We start from the raw sequence: 13,593 nt of genomic DNA, 5'->3' as shown, positions 1-13,593 counted from the left end.
TGGCTATATTTAAGAGGGAGTTAAATGTGGCCCTTGTGGCTAAAGGGATCAGGGGGTATGGAGAGAAGGCAGGTACAGGATACTGAGTTGGATGATCAGCCATGATCATATTGAATGGCGGTGCAGGCTCGAAGTGCCGAATGGCCTACTCCTGCACCTATTTTCTATGTTTCTATGTTTCTATACTCACAAGGCCAGAACTCGAGCAGTCATGCAGGATTGTAGATTCTGTGAAAGTAAAAATGATCAGGAGAGGCAGGAAATTAAATAAAAATCCTGACAGCTATATTCTACATTCTGTATCTTTTCCTTTGCTCTCGACCTATTGTATATGAGTTTGGCTAGATTGTGTTTATGTATGCAGATAGACACAAACTGCTGGAGTGATGCGGCAGGGACAGGCAGCATCTCTGGAGAGAAGGAATAGGTGACATTTCGGGTCGAGACCCTTCTCTAGTATAGTATTATCCGGTGTGATTGGATAGCACGCAAAGCAAAGCTTTTGGCTGTACCTCGGCACATGCGACATTACTAAAGCCAAACCTGAACAACAGGTTTGTGTTGGACTGCGAGCTTGCATACGTCAGCAAGCTGGAGGTGGCAGAGTTACTGCCCTACAGCGGCAGAGGCCCGGGTTCAATCAGACTACGGGCGCTGTCTGTGCGGAGTTTGCACGTTCTCCCCGTGACCTGTGTGGGTTTACCCCGGGTGCTACGCTTTCCTCCCACACGTCAAAGACGTAGAGGTCGGTAGGTTAATTGGCTTCTGTAAATCGTAAATTGTCCCGAGTGTGTAGGATCGTGTTAGTGTACGGGGCGATCGCTGGCCGGCGCGGACTCCGTAGACCGAAGGGCCTCTTTCCACTCTGTTTCTCTGAATTCTGAAGGATGAGCAGAACATGTCAGACAGAATCTGACTTGCTGACACTTTCACATTCATGAAGGAATATAGAGTGAAATGATTGAATGTCCAATGTGCAAGGATAATTATTTTTTAATTTAATGAGACGGATTACATGAAAAGCGTGAATATTCAGAAAGACGTTGCCTTATTTTTAATCAGCAAACCAACCTGATGATTCATCTTGAATAATCAATGTTTAATATATCTGTCTTTCGTGAGTTTGATGTTAGCTCTGGGTGCCTTAATTTGAATTTCTATCAGTGGTGAATGATTATTGCCCTGTGGCAAACAGCAAGGTAGCGGGTTATGCAAATCAGGATCTATATGCTCTGAATTTAATTAGAACTCAAGCACTTTTTAACCAGAGTGCAGGAACAAGAGTCATAGAAACATAGACAATAGGTGCCGGAGTTGGCCATTCGGCCCTTCGAGCCAGCACCGCCATTCAATATGATCATAGCTGATCAGCCAAGATCAGTACCCCGTTCCTGCTTTTTTCCCCATACCCCTTGATTCCGTTAGCCCTAAGAGCTAAATCTACCTCTCTCTTGAAAACATCCAATGAATTGGCCTCCGCTGCCTTCTGTGGCAGGGAATTCCACAGATTCACAACTCTCTGGGTGAATAAGTTTGTCCTCATCTCAGTCCAAAATGGCCGACCCCTTATTCGTAATGAAGGGTGGAGTTCTCTTCTGACTGGCAATCTGTGATATTGTCGGGGAGGACAGAGAGAGAGAGAGATTGAGATGCTGCCTCTCCCTGACATGTGATACAAGCTGCCAGCTCTTGTTTTGTAATCAAGGGAATAGCAGCATGTTGAACGTTGCATACACAGGCGGAGGTCCACTGCACACCAAGCCCGTTGTGCCGTGTGCTACATAATTAGGCCCCACTCCCCACTGGTTTCCTTTGCTCTGTCATCCTTTTTGTCTCCCAGATGTATTTGCATGTTGCATCAGTTTCAAGAACAGCTTCTTCCCCGCTGTTATCCGACATGGGAATGGTCCTCTCACTAGTTTAGTTTGGCTTAGATTCGAGATACAGCGTGGAAACAGGCCCTTCGGCCCACCGAGTCTGTGCCGACCAGCGGTTCCCGTGCACTAACACTATCCTACACACACTAGGGACAATTGACAATTTAACCAAAGCCAATCAGCCTACAAACCTGGGTAGACGCGAAATGCTGGAGAAACTCAGCGGGCGAGGCAGCATCTGTGGAGAGAAGGAATTGGCGACGTTTTGGGTTGAGACCCTTTTTCAGACTGATGTCAGGGGAGGGGGTGGGACAAAGAAAGAATGTAGGTGGAGACAGTAAGACTAGTGGGAGAACTGGGAAGGGAAGGGGGAAATGAAGAGAGAGAGCAAGGGCTACCTAAAGTTAGAGAAGTTAACGTTCACACCGCTGGGGGGGCAAACTACCCAAGCGTTATATGAAGTGCTTTTCCTCCAATTTGCACTGGGCCTCACTCTGACATTGGAGGAGACCCAGGACTGAAAGATCAGATTGGGAATGGGAGGGGGAGTTGAAGAGCTGGGCCACCAGGAGATCAGTTTGTTTAAGACGGACTGGGCGGAGGTGTTCACCGAGCCTGCTCTTGGTCTCGCCGATGTAGGGACGTTGACACCTGGAACAGCGGATGCAGTAGATGAGGTTGGAGGAGGTACAGGTGAACCTCTGCCTCACCTGGAAAGATTGGGTCCTTTGATGGAGTCGAGGGGAGAGGTAACATAGAAACATAGAAACATAGAAAATAGGTGCAAGAGTAGGCCATTCTGCCCTTCGAGCCTGCACCGCCATTCAATATGATCATGGCTGATCATCCAACTCAGTATCCCATCCCTGCCTTCTCTCCATACACCCTGATCCCTTTAGCCCCAAGGGCCACATTTAACTCCCTCTTAAATATAGCCAAATAACTGGCCTCAACTACCTTCTGTGAAAGAGAATTCCACAGATTCACCACTCTCTGGGAAAAAATGATTTTCTCATCTCGGTCCTAAAAGACTTCCCCCTTATCCTTAAACTGTGACCCCTTGTTCTGGACTTCCCCAACATCGGGAACGATCTTCCTGCATCTAGCCTGTCCAACCCCATAAGAATTCTGTAAGTTTCTATAAGATCCCCCCTCAATCTTCTAAATTCTAGCGAGTACAAGCCGAGTCTATCCAGTCTTTCTTCATATGAAAGTCCTGCCATCCCAGGAATCAGTCTGGTGAACCTTCTCTGTACTCCCTCTATGGCAAGGGACAGGTGTTGCATCTCCTGCAGTTGCATGGGGAAAGTACCTGGGGAGGGGGCGGTTCGGACGGGACGGGACGAGTTGCTGCCTCTCCCGCTGAGTTCGTCCAGCATTTTGTGTCCGTCTTCGATTTTTCCAGCATCTGCAGTTCTTTCTTAAGCCGACAAACCTGAACGTCATCGGAGTGTGGGAGGAAACCGGAGCACCTAGACAATACCCACGCTGGTCACGGGGAGAACATATAAACTCCGTACAGACAGCACCCATGGTCAGGATCGAACCCTTTTCTCTGCCGCTGTGAGGCTCCAACTCTACCGCTGCGCCACCTAGTTTTGTGTTCAAGAAAATAGCAGCATGTTACTTGTCAAAAGGAGGTTCGCTTCGCACACCAAGTCCATAGTGGCCTGTGCTACATAATTAGTCCCACTTGCCACTGCTGTCCTTAGCTCTGTAAAAAAAAAAAAAAATTCTCTCCTATATCAATTTGCCCAATTCCCTCCTGAAATCTGCTTCTTTTAGCCAGCCCGTTCCCACTCCTCCCTTCAGGCAAAAGACACAAAGGTTTGGAAGCACATTCCACCAGATTTCTCCCCGCTGAAAGGCGGGAGAGAGAAAACAGGGAATTATAGACCAGTTAGCCTGATGGTGGGGAAGATGCTGGAGTCAATTATAAAAGATGAGATAGCCGAACGTTTGGATAGCAGTAACAGGATCGGTCCGAGTCAGCATGGCTTTACGAAGGGCCTACTCCTGCACCTATTGTCTATTGTCTATTTTCTATCGTTATCAGACACTGGAATAGTCCTCTCACTAGCTAAGCTCATCTTTAGAAGTAATAGGAGCAGAGTTAGGCCATTCGGCCCATCAAGTCTACACCGCCATTCAATCGTGGCTGATCTGTCTCTCCCTCCTAACCCCATTCTCCTGCCTTCTCCCAATAACCCCTGACACCCGGACTAATCTAAGTACCTCAAGGCAAAGGTGTAGCCATGGGCCCCAAGCTATGCCTGCCCTGTTGTTGGTTACATTGGAAAATCCTTGGTTCTTGTTCCAAATGTAGGCTGGCACCATTGCCCAACAGCCTGAAGAAGGATCTCCCCCCGAAACGTCCCGCTGAGATGCTGCCTGCCTCGTTGAGTTACTCCAGGACTTTGATCTTGACTTTTTTTGGTAAACCAGCATCTGCAGTTCCTTGTGTCTCCTCCCCAGAAGACTGTCTTGCTTCCAGTCTTGCTTCCAGTCTGCCCGCCAAAGAGTCAAGGTCCGTGTGGGTCCATGCTAGCAGCTACCAGAAATGGTAGGGGGGCTATGTCAAGGAGCTGCAGTACTTGCTGTTCACCACCAGATGCTCCCAGTGAGCTACCCCGAAGGTCCACACAAAATGCTGGAGTAACTCAGCAGGTCAGGCAGCATCTCTGGAGAGAAGGAATGGGTGACGTTTCGGGGTCGAACCCCTTCTTCAGACCGAGTCAGGGGAGAGGGGAACTAGAGATCTGCAAAGAACAAATGAATGAAAGGCATGCAAAAGGACAAACCTCAGCCGGCAACGATGATCAAGGAAAGGTGGAGCCCACAATGGTCCGTTGTTGGCTGTGGAGAAGGTGATTACAAGTGAAACTGAGCAGGACGACAGTGGGACTAGTGCGCCGACTAGGGTGGGGAGGGATGGCATGCAAGAGTTACTTGAAGCTAGAGACATCATTGTTGATTCCGCTGGGCTGACAGCTGCCCAAGCGAAATATGAGATGCTGCTGTTCCTCCAATATGCGGTTAGTCTCACTCTTGACAGTGGAGGAGGCCCAGGTCAGTGTGGGAATGGGAAGAGGAGTTAAAGTGTTTGGCAACCGGGAGATCGTTTAGGCCAAGGCGGGCTGAGAGAAGGTGTTCAGCTAAACGATCGCCCAGTCTGCGTTTGGTCTCGCCGATATACAGCAGTCCACATCTAGAACAGCGGATGCAGCAGATGAGGTTGGAGGAGGTTCAAGTGAACCTCTGCCTCACCTCTGATGGCAATTGTTGAGCAGACCAACCTACTGACCCACGAACCATCTGCAGAATCCTCAGTAGGTCTGGATTCCATCTTTGCGTACCAAACTGGCCCCCCTCTCCCAGTTTAAATCCAATGCTTGCAATTCCTGGGTGTGGGAAGGAACTGCAGATGCTGGTTTAAACCGAAGACAGACACAAAAAGCTGTAGTGACCCAGCGGGGCAGGCAGGAAGGTGGCGGGTTATGCAAATCAGGATCTCACTCTCGCTCTCCCTCTTCTCCCTATTTCCATCCCTTTCTCCCTCTCACCCTCCATCTCACGCTCTCTGTCTCCCCTACCTCTCTCCCCATCTTTCTCTCTCTCTCTCCCTCCCCTTCCACCTCTATCTTTCTCCCCCTCTCTTTCTTCCTCCCCTCTTTCTGTCTTCCTCCCTCTCCCTCCCTCACTTGTTCTATCTCTCCTTCCCTCTCCCTCTCTCCTTCCCCCCCTCCCTCTCCCCCTCTCCATTTCTCTCTCTCCCTCCCCCACCCTCTCCATGCCTCTCTCCCTCTCCCATCCCCTCTCGCTCCCCCTCCCCCCCTCTCTCTCCTTCATCCCCTCCCCCCTTCCCCCCTCCCTCTCTCTCCCTCTCTTCAACCCACTCTTCCTCTCTCCCCCCGCCTACACTGTGTTAACTTTGTGCCCTGGTGCTAACCGCAAGCTGCCACCTCCATGTCTCCGCACACTGCCGCCAACCATTCCATGCACCACCTGCTCCAGGCTTGAAGGAATGCACGCTGACGGTGTATGTGATGGTAGAAACGCGCCTTTGTGCAAACGTCCGTGTCCCCCAGGGTGGCTGACCGCTCTCCTCTGTGTCTTATCTGCAGCAGCGTCTCTGGAATGGGCCAAATATCTGACCAGCAAAGACAGTTTGTGTACCAGCAGCAACAGCAGCAGCTCCAACAGCTGCTGACGTCGCAACAGTTGAGTCCGGTAAGTCCTCCTGCATTTCCCCATCAAGGTAGCGGCCACTAGATACCTGACTGATGGCCCGTATCGCCATCAAGGTTGTGGTTCCGGGTTGGGGAGCTGAAGGACTTTGTGGTGATTAGTGGGAGCCTTTTGTTTAATCTAGAGACACAGCGCGGAAACAGGCCCTTCGGCCCACCGAGTCTGCACCGACCAGCGGTCCGTGTACACTAACACTATCCTACACACCAGGAGCAATTTACAATCTTCACCGCAGCCAATTAACGTATAGACTTGCGCATTACACTGCCAGACACCTGGGTTCGATCCTGACTAGGGGGTGCTATCTGTACAGCATTTGCATGTTGTCCCTGTGACCGCATGGGTTTTCTCCGGGTGAATCATAGAAATACAAAATAGGTGCAGGAGGAGGCCATTCGGCCCTTCTAGCCATCACCGCCATTCATTATGATCATGGCTGCTCGTCCCCAATCAATAACCCGTGCCTGCCTTCTCCCCATATCCCTTGATCCCACTATCCCCTAGAGCTCTATCTAACTCTCAAATCCATCCAGTGACTTGGCCTCCACTGCCCTCTGTGGCAGGGAATTCCATACATTCACAACTCTCTGGGTGAAAAAAAAAATCTCAACTCAGTCTTAAAAGGCCTCCCCTTTATTCTAAGACTGTGGCCCCTGGTTCTGGTCTCGCCCAACATTGGGAACATTTTTCCTGCATCTAGCTTGTCCATTGCTCCAGTGCTCCGGTTTCATTCCTCACTCCAAAGACGTGTAGGTTTGTAGGTGAATTGGCTTTGGCGAATATTGTAAATTGTCCCCAGCGTGTGTGTGTGGGGCAGTGTTAGTGTGCGGGGCGATCGCTGGTCGGGCGCGGACTGGGTGGGCCGGGCGGCCTGTTTTTACGCCTCGTATCTCCACACTAAACTAGACTGAGCTTTGGTGCTGTGGTCAACTCTGGCGGTCCTAACTGTGTGGTGTTTGTCTTGTGTTGCCTGTGCTCTGGGGCAGGAACAGCAGGCGTTAGTTTATCAGATGATGCAACAGCAACAGCATCGCCAGCGGGAGCTGCAGCGGCTGCAGATGTCCGGCATGTCTCAACTGGCCGGCAACACCCTGGCCCAAGGATCTCCTTCCCTGCCTGTCCACTCCGACCCAAACTCTTTCCTCTCCATCCACACCGACAACAATGCACAGAAGGCTCAGGTAAGCCACAGCCCTTGTGTTCTGTTTTCATTTTCCGTGACAATGTCCCATTCCTTATCTGTCCACTGGTTTCCAAGCACACACAACCTGATCTCCCGGTGGCTCAGCACTTCAACTCCCCCTCCCATTCCGAATAGGACCTTTCTGTCCTGGGCCTCCTCCATGGCCAGAGTGAGTCCCACCGCAAATTGGAGGAGCAGCACCTCATATTTTGCTTGGGCAGTTTACACCCCAGCGATATGTACGTTGACTTCTCCAATTTCAGGTAGTCCTTGCTTTCTCCCTCCTTCCCCTCCCCTCCCCAGCTCTCCCACAGCCCAATGTCTCCGCCTCTTCCTTTCTTCTTCCCGCCCCCCCACACCCCCACATCAGTCTGAAGAAGGGTCTCGACCCGAAACGTCGCCTATTCCTTCGCTCCATAGACGCTGCCTCACCCGCTGAGTTTCTCCAGCATTTTTGTCTACCTTCAGTATAGTATAGTTCAGTTTATTGTCACGTGTACCGAGGTCCAGGGGAAAGCTTTTGTTGCGTGCTAACCAGTCAGCGGAAAGACATTACATGATCACGATCCAGCTACAGATACATGATAAGGGAATACCGTTCAGCACGAGGTAACGCCACTGAATTCCGATCAAAGATAGTCCGAGGGTCCCCGGTCCGATTCCCGGTCATCCATTTTGCCGGACCAACAGAGGTCACGGCCTTCAAGAGGAACGTTCCGCCTACGCCGGTGAGGGGCCGAGATACCGGCTCGCAAAGTTGGCCGTGGGAACGGATCTGCCAGCTCCGGCTGGTTTGTAGTTAGAAACATAGAAAATAGGTGCAGGAGTAGGCCATTTGGCCCTTCAAGCCTGCACCGCCATTCAATATGATCATGGCTGATCATCCAACTCAGTACCTGCCTTCCCTCCATACCCCCTGATCCCTTTAGCCACAAGGGCCGCATCTAACTCCCTCTTAAATATAGATAGATAGAAAGATATAGATATAATATAGATAGATAGAAAGATAGATCTGCCATGATTGAATGGCAGTAGAAGTGATGGGCCGAATGGCCTAACTCTGCTCCTATCTCTTATGACCTTATGGACATGAATAGGTGATGTTTCAGGTCGAGACCCTTCACCCGACATTTTAACAATAACAGTACACGGCTTGACATAGTAAATTATAAAGTTGGCATAATTATACGTTCAAAAAACACCACAGCAGGCATGAAGTTCACCTTCCATGAAATTTATTGTGATCCAAGTGTAACATTCTTAATGTTAGTTAAAGGGCCTGTCCCACTGTACGAGGTAAATCAAGAGTTCTCCCGAGTTATCCCCTGATTCGAACTCGGAGAATGTCCCGTAGCGGCTCTTTGTTCTTGGTTCTTGGTTTCTTGGTCCTCCAAAATATTCCAAATGGAATTTAAACTGGAGGTGGTACCCCATCTCCCCCCTCCCCCACACCTCTCTCCCCCTCCCTTCTCTCCTCCCCTCCCCCACCGGTAGGTACTCGGGAAATCCGGTAAACCCGTGACACTTTTTCAACACCGGGAAAAATGTCCACGAGTAAAAATATACTCGTGATGAAAAAACCTGTTACTTTTTACCCGTACGAGCCGCTACGGGACACCCACGTACTCCTACAGACCCGCTATGGACATTCTCCGAGTTAGAATCAGGGAAAACTCGGGGGAACCCTTGAATTACCTCGTACAGTGGGACAGGCCCTTTACAATTTTGTCCTGAAAATACTTGATTACTTCCACAAGGCTGGCTAGTGTTATTATGCCAAACAATCACTGGATCAACCAAGCAGGTTGTTGCTCAGAGGAGAGGCCTGAGCTACAGGGAGAGGTTGGGTTGGCAAGGACTTTACTCCTTGGTGAGCAGGAGGCTGAGGGGCGATCTTATAGAACTGTATAAATTCATGAGGGGAATTTATAGGGTGAATGCACAGAATATTGCGTACAGTTTTGGTCTCCAAATCTGAGGAAAGACATTCTTGCCATAGAGGGAGTACAGAGAAGGTTCACCAGACTGATTTCTGGGATGTCAGGACTTTCATATGAAGAAAGACTGGATAGACTCGGCTTGTACTCGCTAGAATTTAGACGATTGAGGGGGGATCTTATAGAAACTTACAAAATTCTTAAGGGGTTGGACAGGCTAGATGCAGGAAGATTGTTCCCGATGTTGGGGAAGTCCAGGACAAGGGGTCACAGTTTAAGGATAAAGGGGAAACCCTTTAGGACCGAGATGAGAAAAACATTTTTCACAGAGAGTGGTGAATCTCTGGAACTCTCTGCCACAGAAGGTAGTTGAGGCCAGTTCATTGGCTATATTTAAGAGGGAGTTAGATGTGGCCCTTGTGGCTAAAGGGATCAGGGGGTATGGAGAGAAGGCAGGTACAGGATACTGAGTTGGATGATCAGCCATGATCATATTGAATGGCGGTGCAGGCTCGAAGGGCCGAATGGCCTACTCCTACGCCTATTTTCTATGTTTCTATGTCTATGTTTCTATCCCCAATCAGTACCCCGTTCCTGCCTTCTCCCCATATCCCCTGACTCCATTATCTTTAAGAGCCCGATCTAGCTCTCTCTTGAAAGTATCCAAAGAACTGGCCTCCACCGCCCACAGAGAATTCCACAGACTCACAACTCTCTGTGAGAATAAGTGCTTCCTTGTCTCCGTTCTAAATGTCTTCGTACCCCTTATTCTTAAACTGTGGCCCCTGGTTCTGGACTCCCCCAACATCGGGAGTTTTACCCAAGGTAAGGGAATCAAGAACCAGAGGATCAAAGTTTAAGATGAACGTGGAAAGATTTACTAGGTAGAGGCAGGTACTCTAATATCACAAAGGCACTTGGAAAGAATATGGCTAGGAAAGGTTTCGAGGGAAGGTAGACAAAAGTGCTGGAGAAACTCAGCGGGTGCAGCAGCATCTATGGAGCGAAGGAAATAGGCAACGTTTCGGGCCGAACCCCTTCTTCTTGTTCCAGATCTGAAGAAGGATTTCTCCCCGAAACGTTGCCTATTTCCTTCGCTCCATAGATGCTGCCGCACCCGCTGAGTTTCTCCAGCACTTTTATCTACCTTCGATTTTCCAGCATCTGCAGTTCCTTCTTAAACAAAGGTTTCGAGGGAAATGGGTCAAACGCGGACAAAGGGACTAGCTGAGACGGGGCACTTTAGTCGGCATGGGCAGGTTGGGCAGAAGGGTCTAATTTTGTGCTGAATGATTCTATGACTTGATGCATTTCCCAGATGCCTAATAATGATCCACCCTTGCCCCCCTTTCTCTAAGAGGCTGAACGATAAAGTCAACCAAGAGAAGAGCTGACGACATCGGGCCGAATGCTTTTGGACGTTGCTGTTCACTTTACCTGAAGTCAGAGGTCGTGGGTCAAGAGTTCGACAGGCCGGGATATCTGCTGCCGTGTGACCGACCCCTTGCACAGGAAGGGCACAGGATAGCCTGAAACAAGTTGCACAAAGGGACTGGTCGCATCCTCTCAGGAAAACGCGTGCAGTGTTTTTTTTTGTTGTTTTTTTTTTAACGGGAGGTTGGCCCTGAGTCGTCTACCGAGAAGGCTCCGGCCGTCACGGCCCACGGCGAGAGGCAGCCTTTTTGCACAGTCACGAACCATTGGAATCACGGCTGCATGAAACTCTGTGTCCCGGCCATCGCGGAACGGGGGGATCGCGGGTCATTGCTGCTGCGTAGAACATTCAAAAAAGGTGCAATCTCGAGAGGACGAGGGGGATAGACTTTCCAAGATGCTGCTCGGCTGCCTGGGCGTACGTCTGGCGATATCTGCGGCGCCCTAAGCGACCAGCCTTTCCCTTACGGGGATCCTCTGTGACAAATATTGCAACTTCTACCCTTTCGTGCGTGCGCGTGTGTGTGTACAAGCGCTGGCGGAGACTTGTCTTTCTCATTTGTCAGACGAGTGCGTTAGCGGGGACGAATGTTCTCCGTCTGTGTGTGTGTGTGTGTGTGCGTGCGTTAAAGACGTGATACGGTGGTGAGTGCCCCATTGAGCTTTGGTTTCCTTGATTCAATGGAACCAAATTTTGGAAGCGCAAACACTACTGAGTCATCCCCCTCCCTCCCCCAGTCTATCGTCACTGACTTGGACAAAGCTGTGAGATGGCGGTTGGGTCTGTTGGCGAGATATGGCTGACCCACCCTTGGACTGAGAACCCTTCCACTCCAGGCCATCCAAGTCTTGCTCAAGCAACCCAGGCCAGGAATCCTTGAGGATGTGATTGGTATTCCGAAGGTGGACTATACCAGATCTCCCATCCGGGATTTAGCGGCAAGCAAAACTGTTGCATAGGAGAGAACTTTTTTTTTTGGTAATACTTGTATTCACTCGTGAGTTGTTGATGTGAGCCAGATTTTTCACCCCATCTCCAGCTACGGTGATGACATCGGGGGTGGGGGGGGGGGGGGGGAGGCAGTTACTCAAACGCCCAGTCGCCACAAGGTGAAATCACCTTCCACTTGTACGGCCCCCAGGATTCTGACCCAGTTATGCTCCAATTCATAGCTTGCAATATTAATGGGTCTTACAATTAAGAAGGGGAAGCAGGTGTGAGAATGAGACGGTTTTTATTTAACAGGAATCAAGCATGGTGTCCCTGCCGACCACAGACTAAAAGCATTGCGGACTTTGAAAGCAAACCTGGAAGCGCTGAGCTTGAGTGTAACAGAGAGGCTCATGTGATAGGAGCAGAATTAGGCTATTCGGCCCGTCAAGTCTACTCCGCTATTCAATCGTGGCTGATCTATCTCTCCCTCTCAACCTCATTCTCCTGCCTTCCCCCCATAACCCCTGACACCCGTACTAATCAAGAATCTATCTCTCTCTGCCTTAAAAACAACCATTGGCTTGAATTCCACAGCCTTCTGTGGCAATGAATTCCACAGCCTCTCTCCGCGAACAAGTGTTCATCTGCTCGTCCCACATCTCTCATTCATAGGCAGACTCTGTGCCCTTGGGTATCCCCCAAGAGCTCAAGTCCAGGGGTCAGAGGTTATGGGGAGAAGGCAGGAGAATGGGGTTAGGCGGGAGAGATAGATAATAGACGATAGGTGCAGGAGTAGGCCATTCGGCCCTTCGAGCCAGCACCGCCATTCAATGTGATCATGGCTGATCATCCCCAATCAGTACCCCGTTCCTGCCTTCTCCCCATATCCTCTGACTCCGCTATTCTTAAGAGCCCTATCTAGCTCTTTCTTGAAAGCATCCAGAGAACCGGCCTCCACCGCCCTCTGAGGCAGAGAATTCCACAGACTCACCACTCTCTGTGAGAAAAAGTGTTTCCTCGTCTCCATTCTAAATGGCTTCATCCTTATTCTTAAACTGTGGCCCCTGGTTCTGGACTCCCCCAACATCGGGAACATGTTTCCTGCCTCTAGCGTGTCCAAGCCCTTAACAATCTTATATGTTTCAATGAGATATCCTCTCATCCTTCTAAACTCCAGAGTGTACAAGCCCAGCTGCTCCATTCTCTCAGCATATGACAGTCCCGCCATCCCGGGAATTAACTTTGTAAACCTACGCTGGGCTCCCTCAATAGCAAGAATAGACCTTCCTCAAATTAGGGGACCAAAACTGCACACAATACTCCAGGTCAGCCATGATTGAATGGTGGAGGAAACTTGATGGGCCGAATGGCCCACTACTACTCCTATTACTTATGTCCTTATGTCCTCCTTACCTTCACCTGGTGTCTTGGTGCATAGATTGTTCCTTTAACAGCCTGCCCAGGGAGAAGTTCTCTGATCTAGTTGTTTAACACACAAGCAGTGTGCTTCACTAGGACATGTCAACTGACAAGAATTCGTGCCATTGTCAAACGACGTCAGAATATTGTGTGGCACTTGGCCTACTGCTTGTATAAGGGCTGGGGCTAGGATCTGGGAACCCCCGCTGCCTTGTGGATGGGGGGTGGGGAAATCATGGAATTCCAAAGGGTATCTGAAGTCCACACGACATAGGAACAGTATTAAGCCATCCGACCCGCGGATTCTGCTGTGCCATTCGATCATGGCTGAACTATTTTCCTTATCACCCCCGTTCTCCTACATAACGTTCTCCTACTGACCCCCTTATTAAGCAAGAACCCCGCTTTAGAAAGTCGGGAAAACACCCCAGGTGGCTTGGAGAGAGGATGTACGGAACACTCTTGTCGAAGGCCAGGAGGCTGTAAAATCCAATGGCGAGTGGAGGCAGCACAGGTGAGCAGCGGTAGAGTTGCTGCCTCACAGCGCCAGAGACCTGGGTT

General features: G+C 50.1%; 1 protein-coding gene across 3 annotated transcripts in view; it reads left to right on the top strand.

Moving 5' to 3' along the window:
• The window catches only part of mllt6 (MLLT6, PHD finger containing), a 128,119-nt gene extending 115,995 nt beyond the window's left edge, over positions 1–12,124 (top strand). Inside the window, exons 16-18 of one of the 3 annotated variants that reach the window (XM_033034890.1) lie at positions 6,002–6,107; positions 7,112–7,306; positions 10,604–12,124. In XM_033034890.1, coding sequence (XP_032890781.1) covers positions 6,002–6,107; positions 7,112–7,306; positions 10,604–10,639 — 337 coding nt within the window. In that variant the 3' untranslated portion in view covers positions 10,640–12,124. The remainder of the gene's footprint in view (positions 1–6,001; positions 6,108–7,111; positions 7,307–10,603) is intronic. The other 2 variants (XM_033034892.1, XM_033034891.1) reach the window with 2 other exon arrangements.
• Positions 12,125–13,593: the final 1,469 nt, after the last annotated feature.

The sequence above is a fragment of the Amblyraja radiata genome, chromosome 16 (assembly GCF_010909765.2).
Source record: "Amblyraja radiata isolate CabotCenter1 chromosome 16, sAmbRad1.1.pri, whole genome shotgun sequence".
NCBI lineage: Eukaryota > Metazoa > Chordata > Chondrichthyes > Rajiformes > Rajidae > Amblyraja > Amblyraja radiata.
This window is presented reverse-complemented; position numbering and strand designations above follow the sequence as displayed.